General features: G+C 30.6%; 2 protein-coding genes across 3 annotated transcripts in view; both read right to left on the bottom strand.

Moving 5' to 3' along the window:
- Window positions 1-6: 6 nt before the first annotated feature.
- On the bottom strand, window positions 7-3,165 carry LOC105232179 (uncharacterized). Its single transcript, XM_011213805.4, has 6 exons — window positions 2,506-3,165; window positions 2,274-2,418; window positions 1,991-2,205; window positions 1,167-1,883; window positions 1,011-1,091; window positions 7-939 (listed from the first exon to the last, which is right to left on the bottom strand). The coding sequence occupies exons 1-6, from the start codon at window positions 2,725-2,727 to the stop codon at window positions 769-771; spliced, it is 1,551 nt and encodes a 516-aa protein (XP_011212107.2). The 5' UTR covers window positions 2,728-3,165; the 3' UTR covers window positions 7-768.
- Window positions 3,166-7,972: 4,807 nt separating this feature from the next.
- LOC105232178 (1-phosphatidylinositol 4,5-bisphosphate phosphodiesterase) overlaps window positions 7,973-22,791 on the bottom strand; it is a 144,635-nt gene continuing 129,816 nt past the window's right edge. For both annotated transcript variants that reach the window (XM_049456658.1, XM_049456657.1), the window contains exons 8-18: window positions 17,984-18,220; window positions 17,081-17,247; window positions 16,803-17,013; window positions 16,618-16,711; window positions 16,394-16,558; window positions 15,978-16,335; window positions 14,847-15,906; window positions 14,571-14,774; window positions 14,347-14,503; window positions 13,685-13,774; window positions 7,973-9,819 (exon numbers count right to left, since the gene is read on the bottom strand). In XM_049456658.1, the coding sequence (XP_049312615.1) occupies window positions 9,751-9,819; window positions 13,685-13,774; window positions 14,347-14,503; window positions 14,571-14,774; window positions 14,847-15,906; window positions 15,978-16,335; window positions 16,394-16,558; window positions 16,618-16,711; window positions 16,803-17,013; window positions 17,081-17,247; window positions 17,984-18,220 (2,812 nt within the window). In that variant the 3' untranslated portion in view covers window positions 7,973-9,750. The remainder of the gene's footprint in view (window positions 9,820-13,684; window positions 13,775-14,346; window positions 14,504-14,570; window positions 14,775-14,846; window positions 15,907-15,977; window positions 16,336-16,393; window positions 16,559-16,617; window positions 16,712-16,802; window positions 17,014-17,080; window positions 17,248-17,983; window positions 18,221-22,791) is intronic.

Genomic DNA, 22,791 nt, shown 5'->3' with positions numbered 1-22,791 from the left:
TATGTATCTAAAAAAATTGCGTTGTAGCACATACCACCGAGTGTGTATGTTTTAAAAGTGAAAATTTCCGTTGAATATGATGTTTATTTTATATCTCCATATGTACATATGTATCTATGAGAGTTAGTAAGTATCTATGACTATGTAGTTCTTTCTAGCCCGCAGCAAATTGATTTGAATTCCTACGCCCAATTGAAAAATGTATACATATAATTTTTATATATTTTTAGTAGCGTATACACATAATGTAATTTTATTCCTGATGTAATTGTGCTTCCAGTGTTTATTCTTATTTCCAAATAAAAGCAAATTTTATTTGCAAGCCCAAATGTAAACAAATAATCAGCTGGACGAGCGCCCGCGTTGCCAACTAAAACTTGTTTTTTTCTTTCAATGAATACTTACATTTTTTTGTTATTTTAATTAACATTTTTATTAGTGATAATACAAAAATTCGTAGAAAAAAGTGTACAATTTTTTCTTCAAAACGACTTTATTTTTATTAGTATACATAATCAATATACATACATAATTCAATACATGACATGAGAACACCAGTTTTAAATTTTTGCTTCGCAGTAAGCATATATTTTTTAATAAAACACACTTTAATTGTATTTAACATTATTTATATTAATCAAACAGTATATATTTAAACGTATATATATACATATATTAGAAAAATACATTTTATTTTAATCACACACATAAAAGCAATACATCAACAATTGCATATTGTCATAAAATTTTCACTAATTAATAAATAACTTAGAGGAGCACTTTTTTGGCAAAGTCTGCAATATGTAAAACACCATAACGATCTGATGCTACATGCAAATTTTCACCATTCACCATTTTTGTGTTGATATGTGGATTGTGTAGTTCAGTGATGAGTGTGCTGCAGGCGGCTGCTGGATCGCCGGAAGTTATTAGAGAACCCTGTGTAAAAACATTTAAAAATTTATCGCCTTATAGGTAAAATATATATTCTTTCGATAAAGTAAACGTACATGCCAAAATTCGTTTCCAGGCAACGCATTTCCATCCCAAGCATAAGATTCCACCACAAGCATATTTTCAAATTCAGTTTCCTGAAATTGGTATACATACACATACATATATATAAATAATATAATGGCATAGTACAACAAACTTTAACAATTTACCAATTTTTGCGCTGGGTTCCTATTGCTAAGGAATATCTTTATGCCACCAGCTGGGTGCGACTCCGAAGCTAATACACCACCATTTTTAAGATTCGCCCATGCCGTCATGTTAAAATAAGAAAAATGTACCACACTAATATGTCCCAAACAGGGTAATAGTTCTTGCAAACGTTCGCCAAAGGTTTCAAGAAAAATTGTATCCTGATGCATGACCGCGCGCCAGGCGCCTAATCCAATGCCAACCACATGTAAATACACTTGTATGCCAGCAGTAGCGCCACGCGCATTAGCCTCCAACAAGAGTGTATCAAAAGATACAGTGTAGCGTTTTTTCATCATCAAATTATCGAAAATATACATAGTGTTTGGTATTTTGTAGAAACGTGTCCTATTTTTACCACTTATATTTTCATATAGCAAATCTTGCTGCTCGTAGAAACTTGTCCACAATTTGCGATAATTAACAGCAGGATTCGTGGTACTTATAGCTTCTTGAGCTGTATAACCGTAACCGTGTTTTTTGATATTTTGCTCTTTGCTCACCATTACGTCCTGCCAGTCCATAGCTTCGCGTGCTTGAAAGCGTGCACCAATAATGCCAACTATAACACCAACCCGTTCTATTTTGGATTTATCCACTTCGATTACGCCAGCGTTTCTGCGATTGCCATCGTTGAGGAATTCCGTGTATGACGAAACAGATAGGAAAGCTGAAAGCTAAAGGTGTATATAAAATAATTGATATATATTATTCTATATGCCTAACTTAGGACGTTTAAATAAAAGAAATATTTGTGCTACTTATTAAGGTTTATAGATCTTACTTTCATTTCATCATAGCTTAGCACATCTTTCAGGAGAAATGGCGCTTCCTCTTTCGACGTGCCTACATTATAAAAATTACCCAAACCTGTCTCACCGCTTATCAAAAAATAATGATCCAGCGGTCCCACAAAGGAGACACAACGCTTCTCCAGCAATCGCTGCACCAAAGCTGTTAGCGTCATGCCATTGTACAATTCGCGTTCTATATCTGTACCTATAAATATAATATGCTTCAGTACCGCTAACTCATATAAAAAAATTTAAATTTTGTTTGTAACAGACCGTATTTAGTTTTGTGCTCCAAAAAAGCTAAATACAAATGCAGCACACGCTCATGTATTACGGGATAGGCAGATGCAATTTGCTTAGTGATTTCCGCATAACGTTCCGCCGGCTGACTCATTACACGACACGTATCCGTACCGAACTATTTAATATACATATGTATATACTTCTGTTTAATAATATAATAATAGCATTCAAACATGTTGATGAGTAGTATATGAATATATACCTTTATTGGAAATTTTGTCGATGTTTCCATAAAACTTTCGATACTTATTTGCTTTGCATCGGGTTTGAGCACATCAGCACATTTCAGCAGCAATTCCTTACCGAAGTTGGCATATATCAATACAGAATCTCGTTTTGGCCATACTTGCTTCAATTCTGCTTCTGCATCTTCTTCAGTTGCACCAGCGTCAGTTTTAAATAAGTTTTTAAACGTACGAAGCATTATTTTTTAGCTTTTAATGCCGCTAAAACTAAATTACTGCGCTGTATACTGGAACACACTTGTGCAGCCACTAACTCTGTATATACGTATATATACTGAGCCACTAATTCCCTTCATGGTATTTCATCACAATTTATGTTTAAAAGCCATAACTTTGTATTTTTTTATCTGCTTAAATTGTGGGAAACTTGTTATTGTTTTGTTTTGTTGTTATTGTCGCCTGTTGCGTTCATCAGCTGTTGTCTGCGAATAGGCTCGCTCGTTTACCTGTATACGAGCAATTTTCTCACATAGGTGAAAAAATCCAATTTCACTTGTTATATATTATAAACTTTTTATTAATGTAATAAAAACTATCAAATAAAACTTTAGGAAGAAGTTTCAGCTGTAAATATTGCAATTTTTTTGTAATATCCGTTATTAAAATGTGCTATGAAAACAATGCGCAAGTGAAGGAACACGGCTTAGCACCGGTTTCCAATTGCAGTCGATGCAGCTGTTGCTCGGCGTTGCCAACTACTGCAGAAACTTAGGTAGAATTCAGTTCGATTTGAATATATTTATGAACACTGAAGTTGCATTTCCGATTGCCTTGCAATATTCATTTAAGAAAAATATTTAGTTTCAAAGAAATAGTGATTTTTCTAAGTTCGTAAGGATATTTAAAATCGTTGTTTATATGAATTCATCGAAGACAAGTCTAAATATCGACCAATATTAAATGGGAAGCCTATTTTTGCTGTCATATTAGACTCGCGATTATCAGAAGTCTAATTATGAGTGCATTTCTTGTCTAAACTCGTTTTAATCGATTTTTTTTTTTTCAATTTGAGAATGAAATACCTACTATCTGTATATGTTTACTAGTTGATTAGTTTTTGAGCTATCGAACTAAAATCCACACGTCCTTTTTTCCTCAAGAAGCTACTCATTTTTCCAAAGCGCCTTTATCGGTTAGCATATAGCCGTCATACAAATGGAGTAATGGAATCAAGGCCTTCTATGAAAACTTTTTTATTTCACAAGATATCTTCTTGAAATTTGTTATAGCTTATTATCCAGAGCAACGTTATAATCTCCCAACTAATTGTTCGGTTCGACTTACTATAGCATATGTCAGTCATACAAATTGCTCTTTCAATATCAAGGTCTTGCTTGATAACTTTTTTTCCAGTGTATTAAAGCTTCGGTGCAGCCGTAGTTAACGGTTTTTCTTGTTTAACCCTTTCAGCCCCGAAGTTGCTTAAAAGCAAGTTCTATCTATGTTTGACATCGTTTAAAAAGTCCTTTGGGGCTGAAAGGGTTAATAAGTGCTTATAATAAATAAAACTGCATTTTTTAAGTTAGTAATTCTTTTTGCTTTGGTACTCGTACTTTTCAGTTTATTTCATAATCATATTACTTTTAACTTTTTTTCTTACATTAGTATACATTTGCATTGCACTAAAATGTTTTGCCTCATAAATCATAATTAGTTTAAAATATATATATATTTTCTTTAGTTTTTACATTGATAGGGACGTTAATAAATGTTGGCAACGCGAAATCTCTTCAACATTTTCTCTTCACTTTTCATACACGTTTCGTTAGCTTTACTGTTCAAATTCTGCTTCGTTATTATTTTTTTAAATTTTTTTTACAAATAATCGTATATTTAGTGCACGCCTTAAAGGCGCAGAGCATAGTTTTTTACTCAGTAATTTTAAACTTACAAGTTTTTCTACTCAAACAACGGGAGTTTTTTTAACAAATGCGCACAGAAAAGTAGAAATAAAGTTGCGTACATTTTGAAATCACGATTTAGTCAATTTTTACACGTTAAAACTTTTCACGAATATGCATTATGATTTCATTATTACATATGCATATTTTAATACTCCTTTTGCTTTCAGTTAGTTGCTTTGGTTTCAGTTGCTATGCTACTTAAAAACTAACAGTTTGCGACTTTTTAACTTTTTTTTTTCTATAATTTTCTTTAAAATATTTAATACATATTTTTAAGTATTACTTTGTATTTGCTTGCTTTACACTTCTTCCTCTGCTCCTACTAATTTTCTTCATACACATTTGTTTATAATACTACTTTCCACATAAGTTCCCAGCATTTCTCCTTTCACTCCATGCACATAATTGTTAAACTTTAAGAAATAAATCCTTTTCAATTCATAATTGCATTTCGTCAGGGAGTTTTGGTTTTACAAACTAAAACTATTGTTTAACTAAAGTATGCATGTAGTAGCTTCTAGTCGGCTTCTATTTATTCATTTTCTTTAAGCTAACGAATTTACTGTTACTTAGTGTTATTTTTTTGTTATCTTATTATTTCACCTGAAAATCCATAGAATGCATATATGCTTCCATTTAAGTGAAATTAAATATAATAAAAATTACCATTCATAAGTTCATACGCAGCGCAAGTTTCGAGAGTTTAAAAATACGTAGTACTTAAGTTCACTAAACATTTACTACCATAATATAGAGTCTATATATTTATATAATAAATTCAGCTAGAGTTTTGAAAATTAACGTACTTAGTATAAGCATTTGCAAGTGTAACGGTAAAGGAATGTGGTAACTGTGTGGTTGCGCACGCGTTACCAACTACAGACAATTAGGCGTGTGGTAAAGAGGATGTGAGTGCTTGCAGTAAAAGCTGGTACACTGAGCAAAATTTAATAAACTAACGAAATGACGGTTTGATTATTAATATTTTTGTGTGGTGAATTTTACGCGAGAGCTTTATTTGCATGCTTAATGAAATAAAAAAAAAAACATATAATTTAATTTTAACAAATTTAAATTTTGTGAAATTTTACTTAAGTTTTTTCAGTATACATAATATTTTCTATTTAATAAAAATTAACAATAATTTTAATGCAATAATAATTTAATTTCAATTAATCAAAATTTAAAACTTAACAAAAAATATTTTTTAAGTAAAATTTTTTAAATAATTATTATATAATTAATTAATTATTTGCATGCTTAATAAAATAATTAAAAAAAACATACAATAAAATTTAAACAAATTTTAATTTTCTGAAAATTAAATTTTTTTAGTATACATAATATTTTCTAAATAAGTAATTTATTTAATAAAAATTAACAATAATTTTAATGCAATAATAATTTAATTCTAGTTAATTAAAATTTAAAACTTAATAAATAATATATTTTAAGTAAAAAAATTTAAATAATTATTATATAATTAATTAATTATTTGCATGCTTAATAAAATAATTAAAAAAAAACATATAATTTAATTTCAGTTAATAAAAATTTAAAACCTAAAAATAAAATTCTTAAGTAAAAATTTTTAAATAACTAAAGAACTATTATTTAGTAAAATTAATGATGATTTTATTTAAGCAATTTTTTTAAAATTATTGGAAAAATGATCTTTTCTAGGAAATTAATTTTGTATTTAAAATTTTAAAGTAATAATAATTTCAATGAATAATTTATTTAGTTTATAATAAATTTTGATATAAATTTGAATTTATATTTTTTTTCAAAAAATTTAATTTCAATAAAAAAAATAACAATTCTTAAATAATATAATTAATATTATTATTTTTATAAATTTAAATATATATAAATATTAACTTGTTCAATAAAATCTTTTATTTAATTAAATTTCGTTAAAAAAATTAAAATTAATCATAATTTTATTAAAGTCAAAAATTAAATCAAAATTAATCATAATTTTATTAAAGTTTATTAAGTCAAAATTTGTTAAAATTCAATTATTATTTTATTAAATTATTATTTTTTCTCAATTTAGTTCTTTCTTGACGCGCAAACAGCAACTTTCCCCTTTTCAATAAGTACTAATTTAATTTTTATAAATTATTATAATTAATTTATTTCAAATAAATTATGTTTTCAAAGTAAAATTTTTTTCAAATAACAAAAATTAAAAAAAAATATTTAATTAATAATAATTAATAATTATTTTATTAAATTATTATTTTTTTTCTCAATTTAGTTCTTTCTTGACACGAAAATAGCAACTTTCAACTTTTCAATAAGTACTAATTTAATTTTTGTAAATTATTATAATTAATTTATTTCAAATAAATTATGTTCTTAAAGTAAAACTTTTTTCAAATAACAAAAATTAAAAAAAAAAATAATTAATAATAATTAATTTTTAATTAATTTTAATTAATTTTAATTAAATAATAATTTATTAGTTTATTCTCAATAAATTTTGTTAATGAAAGAAAAAAAATTTCGATAATAAAAATTACAAAAAATAAATAAATTAAAAATAATTTTAGTTAAAAAATAATTTAATTATAATAGATTTTAAATGTATTTAATTTTTATTAATAAAAAATTTTTAAATAAATGAAAAAATTAATAAAAAAATAATTACTAAAAATTAATTAATAATAATGTAACAAAATTAAACTTCTTAAAATTTAATTATTATTATTACACGTTAATTATTATTATTAAATTTTAAGAGCTTTAATTTTGTTACATTATTAGTAATTAATTTTTAGTAATTATTTTTTTATTAATTTTTTAATTTAATTAAAATTTTTTTGTTAGTAAAAATTAAATATTTTTATAATTAACAATTTTATTGAAGTCAAAATTTGTTAAAACAAAATTTTTATTTCAAAAATACTTTTACTTTCTCGCAGTGTAGTTCTTCTAAAACGCAAAAATAACGATTATTCGCTGTTCTGTTGAAATGATTGAGATCAATTAGATCATTACGAATACAAATCTATAAAATTTTTAGTTTTCAGCACTTTTTTATGGAAAACTTGAGAATTTTTCGGTCCATCAGCAACATAACTTGAAAATTATGAATAACTAGTCGAAATTATTAGCTTTGGGAACGCAAGTGTGACAAGAAAAATTCTGTCATATTTTCACCGCGTTGACAAACAGCTGTTGCAACTTCACCTCAACTCACCTCTAATATGTTACTCACCGAAAAATTTTTTGCAGTTTTCGTTTACATTTTTGTTGCAAATTTTTCACTTTTTCCTTTTGTTTTGCATTTTGGCATACGGTATTTTTGTTTTGGTGTTACAGTTATATATTTTTATATACTAAAATCTCAAAATGTTTATATGTAGGTTATGTACGTACTAACGGTATACTAAGTAAATAGGTGGAGAGGCGGAAACTCAAGTTACTGGGTATAGTTTGTATGTAACTAGTACACTTAACGGTTATTTTTTACTCGGTAATAGTTGAGAATACTGTCTATATTTTTTTAAAATTTTTTTTTAGTTTGGTTTATACTTTTGTTTATTTTTTTGTATTTTTTTATTTTTTGTGGTTTTTCTGAATTTTTTTTTGGTACTTACAATATTTCTCTGTGTTTTTCATTGGTAAAGTTATTAATGTCTTTACAACTTGCTTTTTGCTTACGGTTTTACTATTGTTCAATATGTTTTTTAGAATTAAATTTTGTTTCAAGTTAGAAATCTGCTGTTCTCAGCCTGCAACAACTGTTGTAAACTGATTTTTTTATTTTATTGTTTATTGATTTTTACCGTTTTTGTTAATGAACTTTTGAACTGTATGCTGTGTCTTAATTTTTTTTCCTAATGTTGCCACATTATTTTAATTTTTATATATATAATATATGTATATATGTTTATATGTTTTATTTTTGTTTTTATTTTTATTTCATTTTTATTTTTATTTAATTTTTGTTTTTATTTTTAATTCATTTTTGTTTTCATTTTTATCACTAGCAAATAATTTGTTAATGGGAAACGTTGAATGTTACGTAATTATCTATTGTTTACACATTTTTTTGCTTTTTTTTTGAGGTTAAGTTAATTTTTTTAAGTTTTTATTGATTTTTTTAAGGTTATGTCGATTTGTTTTAAGTTTATGTTACCTTTTTTTAAGTTTTTTTTAATTTTTTAAGCTTATGTTTCCTTTTTTAAGGCTACTGTGACATTTTTGAAGGTTAGATTTTCAATGTTATGCTGATTTTTAGAGTTAATGTTTTCTTTTTAAGGTTATGTTGATTTGTTTGAAGTTTATGTTACCTTTATTAAGGTTGTCTTGATTTTTGTGTTGACTTTTTAAAGTTTTTTCTTAATTTTTTATCTTTATTTTTCTCTTTTAAGGTTATCTTGACTTGTTTTAAAGTTATGTTGATAGTTTTCGGTTTTATGTTTCATGTTTTATGTTTTATGTTTATTTTTTATTTTATTTTTTTTTTTCATTTTTTTTTTAATTTTTTTTTTTTATATTGACTTTTCTAAGGTTATATTGTTTTTTTTTAGTTTATATTACCTTTATAAGGCTGTATTGAATTTTATGTTGACTTGTTATAGTGATGTTGTTGTTCATACTATTTTTTTTTAATTTATGTTTATTTTTTTTTAACGTTATCTTGAATTTTTTAATGTTACATTGAATGTTTTTTAAGGTTATCCTGATTTTTTTCGGTTTATATTGACTTTTTTAGGTTATGTTACATGTTTTAAGGTTATCTTGACTGCTTTTTAAATTTTCTAGTTTGACTTAGACAAAAATTCGGTGTTAAACTCTAAACTCGTTTTATCAGAATTTTTTTTTGACATTACGAATTCATTCCATTTGCACTTATTTTCACTAGTTTACAAATAATTCCTATTTTTCTCTCAATTAACGCTAAAATTAGTTAATATATTTTATATATAATATGTATCTTCATTCTTTGCATAAATATATAGAAATTTCACGTTACTTTACTATAAATAATTTTTCTTCAATATTCGCTTTGAAAGGTTTTTCATAGAATTGCGTTCTAATCTTTAGATTTTTTGTTTTGTTTTGATTTTTAATTTATACTCTTTAGTTGCTATAAATAATTAAATAAATATTAAATACTTATTATTTCGATTGCATTTTAAACTTTCGCATAAGTGCTGCCAACTGTCGTTTCGTTTCCATGACAGGCCTACACTGTAAGCGTTTAATTGTTTTCCACCACTTCACCATGTCACGTGCACACCAATATTATAAAAGTGGCTGCTCTGCGGTTATAGTTGGGTCCTAGGCATAGAATTCAGATTTGCCTTGTATTTTGTAGGCCTCCTCCTCCATTTTGTACATATCGAGTAACTGTTGTTTTGGCGGGAAAAGTAAGAGAATATAAGGCGTGTCGTTAGTTTTTGACAGTTATGTGACAACAAATGCGTGACAGACAGTAAAATACAAAAAGTGACGTTCACTTGACTGCAATCACTTTATTCAGAATATTCTACAGCAGCTCTTTTACAAAAGTAGGCATACAGTTACTCAACTTAATCAATTACTTTGCTAATTACAAATAAAAAACGCGCAAAGAAATGTAACCGTTACTCGCTAAATACAAATATATTTTTTGCGATTTGGCTAGTGAACACAAAACTTACAAAACTACAAAACTGAAAATTTAACATTGATGCAAATAAATAATTTTAAGTGTAATACTCGTACTTAGTATAAAATGTGGTGAAGTGAGAGAAGTGTGAAATATCTATTTACATGCGCGCGAGTAACCGTTAAATCGTATTATGGTTACTCGTTTGAAAATGAAAACGCTATTTGCGCTACATAAACATACATACATATGTATGTACATATAAATAACAATAAAAATAAAGTTTTATTTAATGAAATTAATAATAATCATGATTAATTTTAATGAAATTAAATTAAATTAATAATAATTATAATTAATTTCAATTAAATTAAAATTAATTTTTTAATTATATTATTAATAATAGCAACACATTTTTTAAATTAGCCTTTTTAATATTTAATAAAGGTTACTTTCAATTTTTTTTTAACAAATATAACACTTTTTCTTACAAATTCTCAAAAAAGTACTTAAATTAAAAATTTTTCATATTATATAAAGCTATGTAGGTTTTAGTGTGGTGCTTTAGCTGAATAAATTTTAACAAAAGCATTCTTTAAAGAAAAAAATTGCAGAAAACTAAAATTTCTAAAAACTAAATCATTGATTGAAAACAAAAAATTTATAAAAAAAAATACTTAGCAAAATTAAAAATTTTTTTTTTAGAAAAATTGACTAAAAAAAATCTATAAAAAATTACTTAGCAATATTACTAAAAATTTTAATAGTAAATTAAAAAAAAATCAAATTTTAATAAATTAAAAAAATAAATAATTACGTTTTCCAAAAAAAAATATTTCTAAGAAGAAATCCAACCCAACCTAGAAGTTTTAATAAAAAATTAAATTTTTTTTTATAAAAATTGACTAAAAAAATCTATGAAAAATTACTTAGCAAAATTACTAAAAACCTTAAGAGTAGAATTTGAAAAAAATCAAATTTTAATTACGTTTTCCATAAAAAAAAAATATTTCTAAGAAATCCAACCCAACCTAGAAGTTTTAATAAAAAAAAAAATTTTACATATTTTTTCTCAGCAAAATGGCAAATATTTTATAGCAATCATTTACATTTTTATTACTAAAAAAAAATTCTCAAAAATTAAATATTTTATATTAGCAAAATTTAAAAAACTTTACAAAAAATGTTAATGAAAAAATATGTTAAGCAAATTTAAACATTTTTTAGCCAGCAAAGTACTATATGCTTTAGAAAGCAATCTTTTAAATTTTAGTAAAAAACATAATTTCTTAAAAATTAAAATTTTTTTTTTTTTATATTTTGTATTTTGTATTTTTTCTCAAAAATTAATTTTTTTTTATCTGAAAAATTTAAAAACTTTAGTAAAACTTAAAAAAAAAAATAGGTTAAAATAGGTTAAATTTTTTTTTTAATTTTTAGTAAAAAAATAAATTCTCAAAAAATAATTTTTTTTAACAGAAAAATTTAAAAACTTTAGTAAAAATTAAAAAAAATTGGTTAAAATTTTTTTGGTCGAGAAAATAAATACACATAAAAAAATCATTTAAATTTTTAGTAAAAAAATAAATTCTCAAAAATTATTTTTTTTATTATTAGTAAAATTTATCAACTAAATAATAAATATTTTAGAAAGCAAAATTGTTTTAAATTTTTTTTTTTATCGTATTAAATTTTTTGCAAAGTTTTTTATTTGTTTAAAAAAATTTGAAAAATTTTATTTAAAAAGTTTTAATTTAAGTTTTAAAAATATGTTAACATTTGTTTCACAAAATTATATTTTTTTGTGGGGTTTTAATTAAAATTTTCTAAATTTTCTAAGACTTGATTTGAAAAAGTTTGAAATATCATTGAATTTTGAAAATCAAGAATTTAAATAATTTATTTAATTTAGAAATTAAGAATTTACTACCTTTAATTAATTTTAAAATTAAAACAAATTTTAATAAAGCAAAGATTTAAAAAATATGCTAAATATTTTCCAGAAAAAAATATAATTTTTTTAGAAAAAAAAATTTGAAAAATATATAATTTTTTGCCAGTAACAAACTCAAACTTTTAAAAGCTTTATTTAAATTAGATCGAAAATAAAAAATTATTTTTAGTTAAAAAAATTTTAATTGAAAGCAAATAAAATTCAATTTAATAAATTTAAATTTTTAGCCAGTAAAATTGACTATTTTTAATAAAAAATTTAAAATTATTTAAAATCAAAATAAAAAAAAAATAGTTTTCTCTAAAAGAAATTAAAGAAAAAATAACAAAATGTTTTTTGCTGAGTAATTTTTCTTTTTGATGCAAGTGCTGAAAAACGAAATGAATTATTTAATAAAAATTAAAAAAAAAAAAAATGCATTCTCAGGTTTTGTGTTCCACCAATTTTTCTACTTTAAAGCAAGCAAAAACTTTAATATCTTATTTAATTTTTTTTATAAGAATACCTTCACAAAAATACTAATTTCGGTGCTATAAATATTTGCATAAGTGTAGATATGTATTTAAGTATAGATTAGAGTTAATTTTCGAGGACTAGCTTTTTTTTATTTTTTAAATTTAAATACGAACTTATATTAGCACTTCAAATAATAATTATACTATTTATTTATTTATTAAGTACTATTTCGGAAACTTTAATGAAGCAGAATTTAGTACTAAATTTATTTACCGAATTGTTTCTAAAATTTATAATAATATATAATTTAATAATAATAAATTAATAAAAATTGTTTAGATAAAATGTATCCTTAATTCATTTAAAAAAAGTTAGTACTAAAATATTTTAGTACTCATGTTTTAGTACTAAATTTTTAGTACTAAAATTAGTACTAAATTTTTTTTCATAGTTTTTTAGTTACTGATTTTTATTATTAAATTTAAACTCAAATTAGTACTAAATTTTTTAGTACTTATGTTTTAGTACTAAATTCTTAGTACTAAAATTTTTTTGTCCTAGTTTTTTAGTTACTGATTTTTTATTATTGATTAATTTTTAAATTTAAATTAAAAAAAAACACTATAAAATAATTGTTATAAAGCAACAAACTCTTTCAGGCTACAATACTTTTATATAGTATTTTAGCTTCAGCACCCCGTTGAAAGAAGTTATTAAATTATCTTACTATTACTACGCCATTTTCTTCACATACATACATATGTTTGCATATTTAAATATTTTTAGCACCAAAATTAGTTACTGAAAGTTGGGTTAGCATAGCTGTTGTAAATATGTTTATTTAGCCGTTTGTGATCACTGAATTCACACTAAAATTTTCTACTACTATTTGCTAAAAAGTAATGACACAAAACAAAAAAATGATGTTGTTGTTTTAAAAGTGTGTGTATATAAACTTAAAGACATATTTTTAAACAAAATATATTTTTTTTAAGTATTTACTACTATTACTACCACTACAACTACTACTATAATTACTTTGTTATGTAATATAGCACACTGTTTTGTGGCTTCTTCATTCAACAAGCACATAACTATTTGGTCGCTAAGTTTTCAATACTACATAGTTTATTTATTATTTATTTTTAACTGCACTAAAGTACAGTCTCAATACTGGTTATAGTGTCGGTTTGCCGGAGCGTTTCGTTTAGTACCTTTTGCACGTCAGTACTAAATTCCTCGACTTGTTTGCCGTGTGCCACTTTGAGTTTTTCCATAGCACGTCCCTGTTTAACACCGATTTGCTGGCGGAAAAGAATAAGTGAAAGTATTATTATTAAGATAAAGTTTTTTAGTTATAAAAAAATATATTTTTGCAACAAAAGTTTTAAAAAGGAGACTTTTTGTTGGAGCGCCTATTGCACAGATGACAGATTAAGCGGTTAGACCAGTTTAGGATTTTTCATAAATCGATTTTTTGATTTTAAAATACGTATTAGTGTTCTAAAAACTTTATTCAATGGGAGAACTGAAAGTAGAGATCCTCCTCACTAAGATAATTCTGAGTATAGGTAGCCGTTTTGTTTCGAAACTTCCGAAGATACCTACTTAGCTTAGTTCATTGACTTAATGAGTGTATTAAAAGTCGAATTTTCCTCGAGCGGCTTCTACCCACCCACATGTGGGCTGAAGAAATACCGCTTTACGATCCAAAGACCCAGTATGAAGTCAAATTTTGTGAGGAATTCCAAATGTTCAGACCATGTTTAAGTTCCTTAAGTTTAAAATCTAACGCGCTCCAAGCTCAAAGAACTTGTCAACCACACATTTGGTTTATTACTATAAGTAGTACAATAATATTAATATTGTGCCTCACCTTTTTCTCTTCCATAAAGCGTTTGATATTATTTTGTCGTTTCTCACGCAGTCGTCGATCCTTCTCATTCTTCGTCTTCAATGTTTTATCATTTTGCACCTCTTTGGCGGTATCAGCGGAGGTTTTGGCTTGTTTAGCATTCAAGTCTTTAATATCACTGCAAAAGATTAGACACCAGAAAAGGTTAGTTATTGAATTGAACCCCAAATATGCTTCGGCCTTACCGCGCGTGCCGTTCCTCCAACTGCTTCACCTGTTGCGCCTGTACGGTCAACATTAAAGCCTTCATTGCTTCTTGCGAGTCCTGCACATGCTGCCGCAACATGTCCCATTCCTCTTTCTTGTGTTTGGCAATCATCTCGGTCCACTGTTGCGTCTGCTCGGTAATTGCATTCTTGATTGTGGTGTCGTTGCGGATTTCATCTTTGCTGTGGAGATAAGAGGTACACATTTATTTTCATATAAGTTAACATTACAACCATTTCGAATCAGTGTCGAACCTTTTGCCCTTGATTAGCCGATCAATAGCCGCATTCTGATTCTTCTGCATGGTCATGCGTTCCTTGGTGTGTTTCTTCTTAAGCGTATCTAGCTCTTTGTTTTGCTTTTTGGCCACCTTTTGGAAGCCCTTCTCACCGCGCAGTGATTCTAACGTAACTGGCTCGAATACCAGTGGTGGCTCCTTCTTCTCCTCTTCTTTGGCTTTGCCGGCATCACGTGCCGCACCACCGCTCTGTTCTTCAATGCCCAGCGCCTTCATTTGTTCATTTTGTTTTGCTGCAGCGCCCGCAAATCCTTTCGGATCCGACAGCATGGCCATGAAATCTTCAAAGCCATCAGGTACATAAATCTTTAATTCGATGTTGACGAAAAGCATAGGCAACGACATTGGGAAGTTCGCTTCGGTACGTAGTGAGACGTGACGATAGCCGGCCTGTAAACCATCCAACGGTAATATACGCTGTCCAATCATTTTGCCGCTCTCTTCATAGACGCCGAAACGTAACACAGCCAAATCAGGCAGCACCACTTTACGAAAGACAAACGGATCCTCATTGTAAACGGGATTCAAACCGTTGTTAGGCACCAAACGTGTACGAAACTCTTTCTTTACTGTGTCGGAGGGTAGACCGAACATGTCGACTTCGACGTAGGTGCCGACTTTTTTATCTGACAAGAATTGACCGGCTATTATTTTCACGGAGCACTGCGCGGCAATGACACCGTCCACGGGCGCATCGGCAAACGGATCGAAATCCTTGTCTGAGCGGCGCATAAAATCCGGTTTGAGCAAGTAGCCACAGCCACCGTTATATTCAAATTTACCCTGATTCAATTGCATAGGCAGATCGGAGGTTTGGAAATTGAGCGAGACCATCTGACAGCCAGCGTTCCAGAACACTTGTGGCATATAGTTGGAAGAGTCGGCGCGTGTGCCTTTCGGGTAAATGCGCGACATTTGACGTTTGTTATAATTGACAAAGTCGATGGAGCTCTGTTTAAGATAGTTCATGCCAGCCGCTTCGGCGAACGACGACATGTTGTGAGCGATATTCTTCTCTGTAAAAAAAGAAAATATTCGCATAAAGTTTTAGTTATTTGAAAGTGGGTTGCCACAAGGAAATATTTACCAATAGCCTTATCGAAGCCTTGGAATTTAATGGGCTGCGCATAATTGACCATCGATGACAGCCAGGGGTGTACATTCGTCGTGGAGCCGCTGTAATTGACCGCTGCTGCTTCCGCCTCAGGCGCAGCACCATCTGCGCCGGGCTCGCCCGCTGGTGGTGCCGCGGCAGCCTCTGGTGGTGGCGCCGCTTCAGGTGGTTTGGCGCTCGCATCTTCCTCCGGATCATCATCGGTCTTCAGTTCACCCTTTAACCAGAGCTCCAATTCGACCTTTTCGACTTCCGGCTTCATGCGTTTATTCTTTATTAGTATTTTCCGTTTCAATTTATTAGGCGGTGGGAGCGGTAAACCAGGATCGAGCTGTATTAAAGTAGCAATTAGCGCAATGCATGCGAAGCGCTTTTATTTAATGACTTACCGGATGTTCGGGCAACGGTTCTTTTAGTAATAGTTCACCGAAGAAGTCATCACAGTATTTAGCTAATTTATATTGCTGCGCGCGATTGCAGTGATTCTCAAAGGATAATATAACAGGATAGTCGGAGGAGACAAATGCACAATCGGCGATGGCTTGAATGCAATCCTAGACGAAAAAATGAAGTGATGACGCTAAAAATAAGTCGTAAAAGTTGTGTTACTCACTTTAAATAGAATTTCAGTACAGTAGGCATGACCGTGAGTTACGATGGGCTCCTCGTCTTCACCTTTACCATTCCAACAGTCCAGCTCGACGCATCTACGTCAAAAAAATTAGAAACAAAGTTGGTGTAGCACACGCATATCAACTAAAATTGTTATGTTTAGCCGTCCTAATGACTTGAACTCACCTACAACCCGCCAGTAGCGTCTGCCGATACATTTCCACCGAACTCTTACCACCGATTTGACGACCCGACAGATAGGTGTTATGCGAGCTATTGATATAGTAATGCGCCAATGGATGATCCATTTCCATATACATTTCCAAGCGATCCAAGAATACGGGCGCATTCTCATCGGACATGAGATAGCGCTTAAAACCATCCATCGACAATTGACCTGTGTGTTTAGAAATATTAACATAACTGTAAACTTGGCAAATTCCGTGCAGTAGTGTGGTACACACCCGCCTTCTTCTTCTCCTCATCCAATTCATAATCGTTGATAATTTCCGTGCAACGCTTCTCATCATAGAGCGGATATAAAATTTCATTCATACGTGGATCACGTTGCTTATCATTCATGAACTGTACGAACTGTGCCATCGAAATGACTTCCGATTTACCCTTAGTGCTGTTGAGAGTGAGGGAGTAAGTGTAAAGACAAATAAGATGTAGAAAAACAAATATAAATGTTGTTTATGTATATATAAGTTAAAAAGTAAATAAATAAACACTAGGCGACGTTCGGTAAATCATGTGTGGGAAGGCGCTTAGTTGGTATATAAGTGAAGTTATTGCTCATATAAGAGGGTGATCCCATTATTGTGCCTAAAACTTTCACGGAAATCATTATTTTTTTAAATTCATTAATTTTCTGTATGGCTCGATATGGAAGACTCGTCTAATTTTATTTTTGCTTCAGTGTCTTTTTTTATGAGAATAACGGCCTGAGGGAGGTCGATACGGGGAAGATCCACTGCTATCCGATTACTTCTCTTATCATCAAGTTAGTTCCTATGTTTTCTAGCGGGCTTGGTCGACATTTAGATGTAACGATTCCTTCATTGTTTCTGGTAGGAACAGACATGCTTCTCAATTAACCGTTAACCACGAACTCTAGCTCTTGTTTGGTGTCAAATCGCTATTAAATGGTACCTTGTAAGGAAACCGCTGTGGAACAAAATATTAACTTTAGCTTCAACTCATCGTTTCTCGATAAACTCACATCGTTAAATTGTTTGCCAAAAATGTGCAAACGTTCACCTTTAGGGCCACCATTGTAATTTCAACTACACTGCATACAAATATGCACATAACCACTTAAATTCACACATATCTACTCATTCATGACCCCATTCTCAACTTACATGGAAGTGAACAGCTCTTCGATGTCATTGCGTGGGCACACCTTGTGGTACAGCGCATAAAACTTATCGAATGTGAACTCTTCCTTCGTCATGGTGGCACTCTTATCGTCCGGTAGTCCGACTTCCTTAAAGCATTGATACACTAGCTTTTCCGTTTTGCCGGACGCAAAAGTTTTCGCTACCACTTTAATGGGTATCTTGCCACCTTTTTCCACCGAAAAACTTAAGCGCATCCAACTGTGTGGGATTGAAGAGATATAAAGTTAAAGCGTGTATCGAAATATATATGAAAAAGTATACAATTTATTTAGTAAAAGAACTTTACATATGTGTATGTGTAATATTTGACAGTTACAGCATGCAATGATTTGACATTTCTGACACATTTCTGAGAGTAAATTTTTGAAATAAGTACGTACCTTTGAGTCCGTCTGAACCACTTACCTTTGTTGTTTGAAGGTTAAGAATTTAAGATGTTCCGCAGAGAAATTTATTTAGTTGAGTAATTGAATATTTGCAGTTTCGACGCAAAAATAAAGTAGCGGGTGTCACTATAGAAATATAGAAAGAAAGCTCTGCATAATTAGAGATTCTCTAAACCAAAATCAGAGCTTTCTGGGGGCTTTCGAAAGTGAAAGTATGACTGTTAGATTTTCGAAGAACCCTTTCCTTACTAGGAATGACTTCGAATGGCGTATCCATTACAATTTTTTTCTCTAAGTTCAAATTTGAAATTGTTTGTACTCAACAAATTTGTCTGTGGGTCTAAATATAAAGTATCCTTCGACAGCTCGGACGACGACTAAGGCATTTTTTTTTTTTTTTAAGGCCGGTAAGGAGGGTTTAAAATGCCTTCGCACCATATAGAGATCGCCATCCTATCCTACGTGAGTGGCGTACCCACTAAAACACTGCCCCCTTCTATCATGGCATTTTTTCCCCTACCCCGGGACCGCTTTCGCATTACTTCAGGGCAAGGTTTCCAAGATGGACCCATTACAGGTCAATTTCTACTCTCCCTGCGTCCAGGGATGCCTACGATTTTGTAGCCAGCATCAAGCTATTTGGCTCGTCTTCTATTGGGAGTCCGCGTCCATGTCTCTTTTTTTAGTGCGTAGAACATGTTCCACGTACGAGGCAATTATTTTCCAGTTTTCGCTGCTAGATATCATTTTTTCTAAGAGATTTTCCGCACTTAGTTCTCCGAGTTTGTTTTGTACAGTCCTTCGTGCTTCTTTCCACCGGTGGCACTTGAAAATGGTATGGTTTGCATCGTCTAGTGGTTCGTCTCCATAAATACATGCTGGGCTTTCTGCTTTTCCCATGTTGTATAGGTATTTTCGGAAATACCCGTGACCGGACAGCATCTGTGTTATGTAGTAATTTACCTCGCCGTGTTTTCTACTGTGCCACTTCTCTATTTCTTTAATCAGTTTGGCGGTCCATCTTCCTTTGCTCTCCCTTGTCCACCGATCTTGCCAGAGTTCAACAGTTTGCTTCCTCGCCTGTTGTCTTGTGGTCATGTGTATATCTATTCCGTCTTTCTTCCATAGCCAGAGTTGTCTTCTCTTCTTTGCGAGCAGGTCTATTGGGATGACTAAGGCATAGTAACATCTAATGAACTCATTGTGTGGATTCATTTCTGACATGATTCTCTTTTTAACGCTAGCAAGATTTATAAATGAGTTTTTGATCACTTCTTTGAAGCAACTTGCTGATTCTGCTTCGCTGTTGAGCAATTTTTAGATTATTTTGTACGATTTTTGAGCCAATTTCCAATGTCTTGCCGTTCATGAATTGATTACACAAGGCTCTAGATATCTTCGTCGAATTGATATGTATGTGTTTTGAACTGTTAATAGTCTACTTATATTCTCTTTATAAATGTAGGAACCTAAAATCTGTTCTCTTGCCAGTTTTTTTATAAGGTCTCTCATATGAGGCTTTATAAAAAATATCAAAAGCATGTTTACTCATTAGCAAATACTTTCTTTGCTTCCTCTGAACTAAAACCCAACCACTCTGGCCCCCTATCGCATGCTTTCCCTCTAGTAATTGCAAATAATTAGTTTATAATTTATTAACTGCTCAAACAAATTGCGGGCAACACACACGAATACATATGTACGAACAGAGATGGCAGTGGTTGGGTTGTATTGGTCAATTTCCTGTAGCATAACAAAAAGTGACTACAAAGCATGGCAAAGGACAATGCAAAGTGTAGGAGCTCATAGCTATACGACCATTTTACAATTCTGTGAGCATTAGTTTTCTGTTTTTGTTTTGCTGTATATTTATGTGTATGTCCTTCATTTCCTGTTACACAGTTACCATTTTCCATATGAATAAGCAAACATAAACACATACATAGATATGTAGGTGACCCACAGTGGCAGCATTTATTTACTCATAGTCGGCTAAAGTGGTCGGACAAATAGCAAACGGAAATTAGGTTAAATGAGTGCAATTTGAATTAGTCAAAGTAACGGTGCATAGCAAATGGCGAAAGTAGTGAATTTTCAGCATGAATATAACTCTGCAAATTTTTTTCGTTTTGTTTATTATTGAACTTGTTGCTTTTGTTGTTGTGAGGGTAAATAATTTTGTTTTTAAAGAAGTGAAAGTGAAAAATGAAATGAATTATTTTGAGTTCTCGAAATATTATCGCGACTATTTTGTAGAGAGGAGTGTGGAAAGTTGTACTCAAAAAACGGTCCACTCTTATTGCTTGCACTTCTAATGCTGTTAATCGTTTTTTCAGCTGTCGGTATCTCTGAAAACCAATTCTGCTATTCTGCTGAGATTGTTGCTGAATGAGATGCCAATAAAAACTACAAACTCCATGTAAAGCATGACCTAGGCTTAGGTTTTCTCATCACTGGTACAATTTTGACTGAGAATATAGTCGATTTTTCAAGTGGATCATTCTGTACTTATCGATTTTTGTCTTTTGAGTATTTTTCCAATGATTCTTCTTCAAAAAAAAAAATGAGAACAAATCGACTTTGCAAGGCAATTTACTTTTAGAAGCTGGTAGTACTGATTCTTAAATAGCTTTCTGAAATTTTTAATATACTTTCCTTATTTTTGTCCACAGCTCCAGAGTATTTTGGTATTTTATTCTGTAAATGGTATGCCTTAGTGAAGCAGGGGAATGAGAGGCCCGAGAAGGGATACACTGAAATTCTTCACTGCTTTGATTGTATTCCTTCTTATCTAGATCACAGCTCCGCAGAACATTTATCTGACGGTTACTTTCGAGATCCCACATCTGATTGGGATATGTAAACGAGACGAATGGGTGCAAGCTAAAGGAGAGGGTATATAATGCAGTCTTCTGTAGGGATCGCTCCATCGACTCCAGTTTCAAATTACCAGACCACTGTTACGTCGGTACTGGCTCTATCAGGTAGCAGTAGATGCACTGCTGCGGAGTGGAGCTTCCTTCTGAGAGGTTTAAATACACTCCGACAACCGAAGGATGTACAAGCTTTGAATTTTATAGCTTCAAACTTCTTGCATATTAGACTTATAACATTGTCTCGCCACAGGGGAATTGCAGGAAACTGCAAAGTCAATGACTTGGCTATAGAGGACACCTTTTCCTCAATTCCATCCGATTCGAGTCGCTTCTTTGATGTTTGCTTGCCTTCTGGCATTGAACATTTGGACCTCCAGTGACCTGAGCATGTGCTGGTCAATAACCAGAACTGGTCCAGAGTGAACCGTAAGAGGTCATCCGAATTACTGGCTCTTAGCAAAGTCAGTCTCTCCACAATTATAGGTGTTCTGACTGAATACTGTACAATAGGCCGTCTTAAAAAAAATTGTGGTAAACACAAAACGATTTGTCGATCCATGAGGACCTGGTGATCAACTCGAATTTCAGTGAGATTCATCAATTTTGGATCAACCACCATGCCTATCTCTTTTCTGATTTTAAAACTTAATTACTCAAATACTTAGAGCGAGTACTCAATTGAATGTAATAGAGTCTTGGAGATCGATTTCCTGATAGTTGAAGTTTAAAACAGTTTTGGACCGAGTGGCAACCGTTCGAAGTAATATCCAAAGACCCCCGAATTCGGATCAAATATTTCTAATGGATTCGCGAGTATCTTCTCAATGTCAAGATCTTGCGTTCATGAACAGCGGTTGACACAAAAAAGAGGGACTGATTTTTTTTGGCGTAGTCCATTTTCATTGTATGAAGCTTCTGCCGAGACACGATTTTTGTGGCCTGGTGTTGTCCTTGTCCTCATCATCTCCTGTATTTTTCACTGGAGCATAGGTCCTCAACAAAGCGTTTCCATCTGGTTGTGTGTTTCCCTAACATCTTTATTTCGTTCAACTTCTTGGCATTCATAGTCTTCTTTTGTAAGAATCCCCTCCACGTGGCCTTAGAACAGCTGTTTCCTTTTGACGTTGTTGAATTAAGAGATCGGCCGTAGGTCAGCTACTCATAGTAGATGATTCTCTGCCAATGTCACCAAATACATTGGAAAGCTTTCAATCACATCTTGGACACCACTTGCGCTCTTTATATAAAACATAAAGCAACACATACAACTCGAAATAGAGTAAAACTCAGTAATGAAATTCAGAGACTTATATTTCATACTCCTAATATAATTAGCAAAGATTCGCCAAAGTCTATGAAAATCTACCCTCGTCCATACTATTCCAAATTGATATTAAAACTTCGCTGGAAGGCTATCTCACTCCTTTGACAATCAATTAACTCGACCCACTCACCATAACCTCTAACTTTTGACAGCTGCCGCGCATAAACAGCTGATAAACAGGTT

Source organism: Bactrocera dorsalis, chromosome 4 (genome assembly GCF_023373825.1).
Source record: "Bactrocera dorsalis isolate Fly_Bdor chromosome 4, ASM2337382v1, whole genome shotgun sequence".
Taxonomy (NCBI): Eukaryota; Metazoa; Arthropoda; class Insecta; order Diptera; family Tephritidae; genus Bactrocera; species Bactrocera dorsalis.
This window is presented reverse-complemented; position numbering and strand designations above follow the sequence as displayed.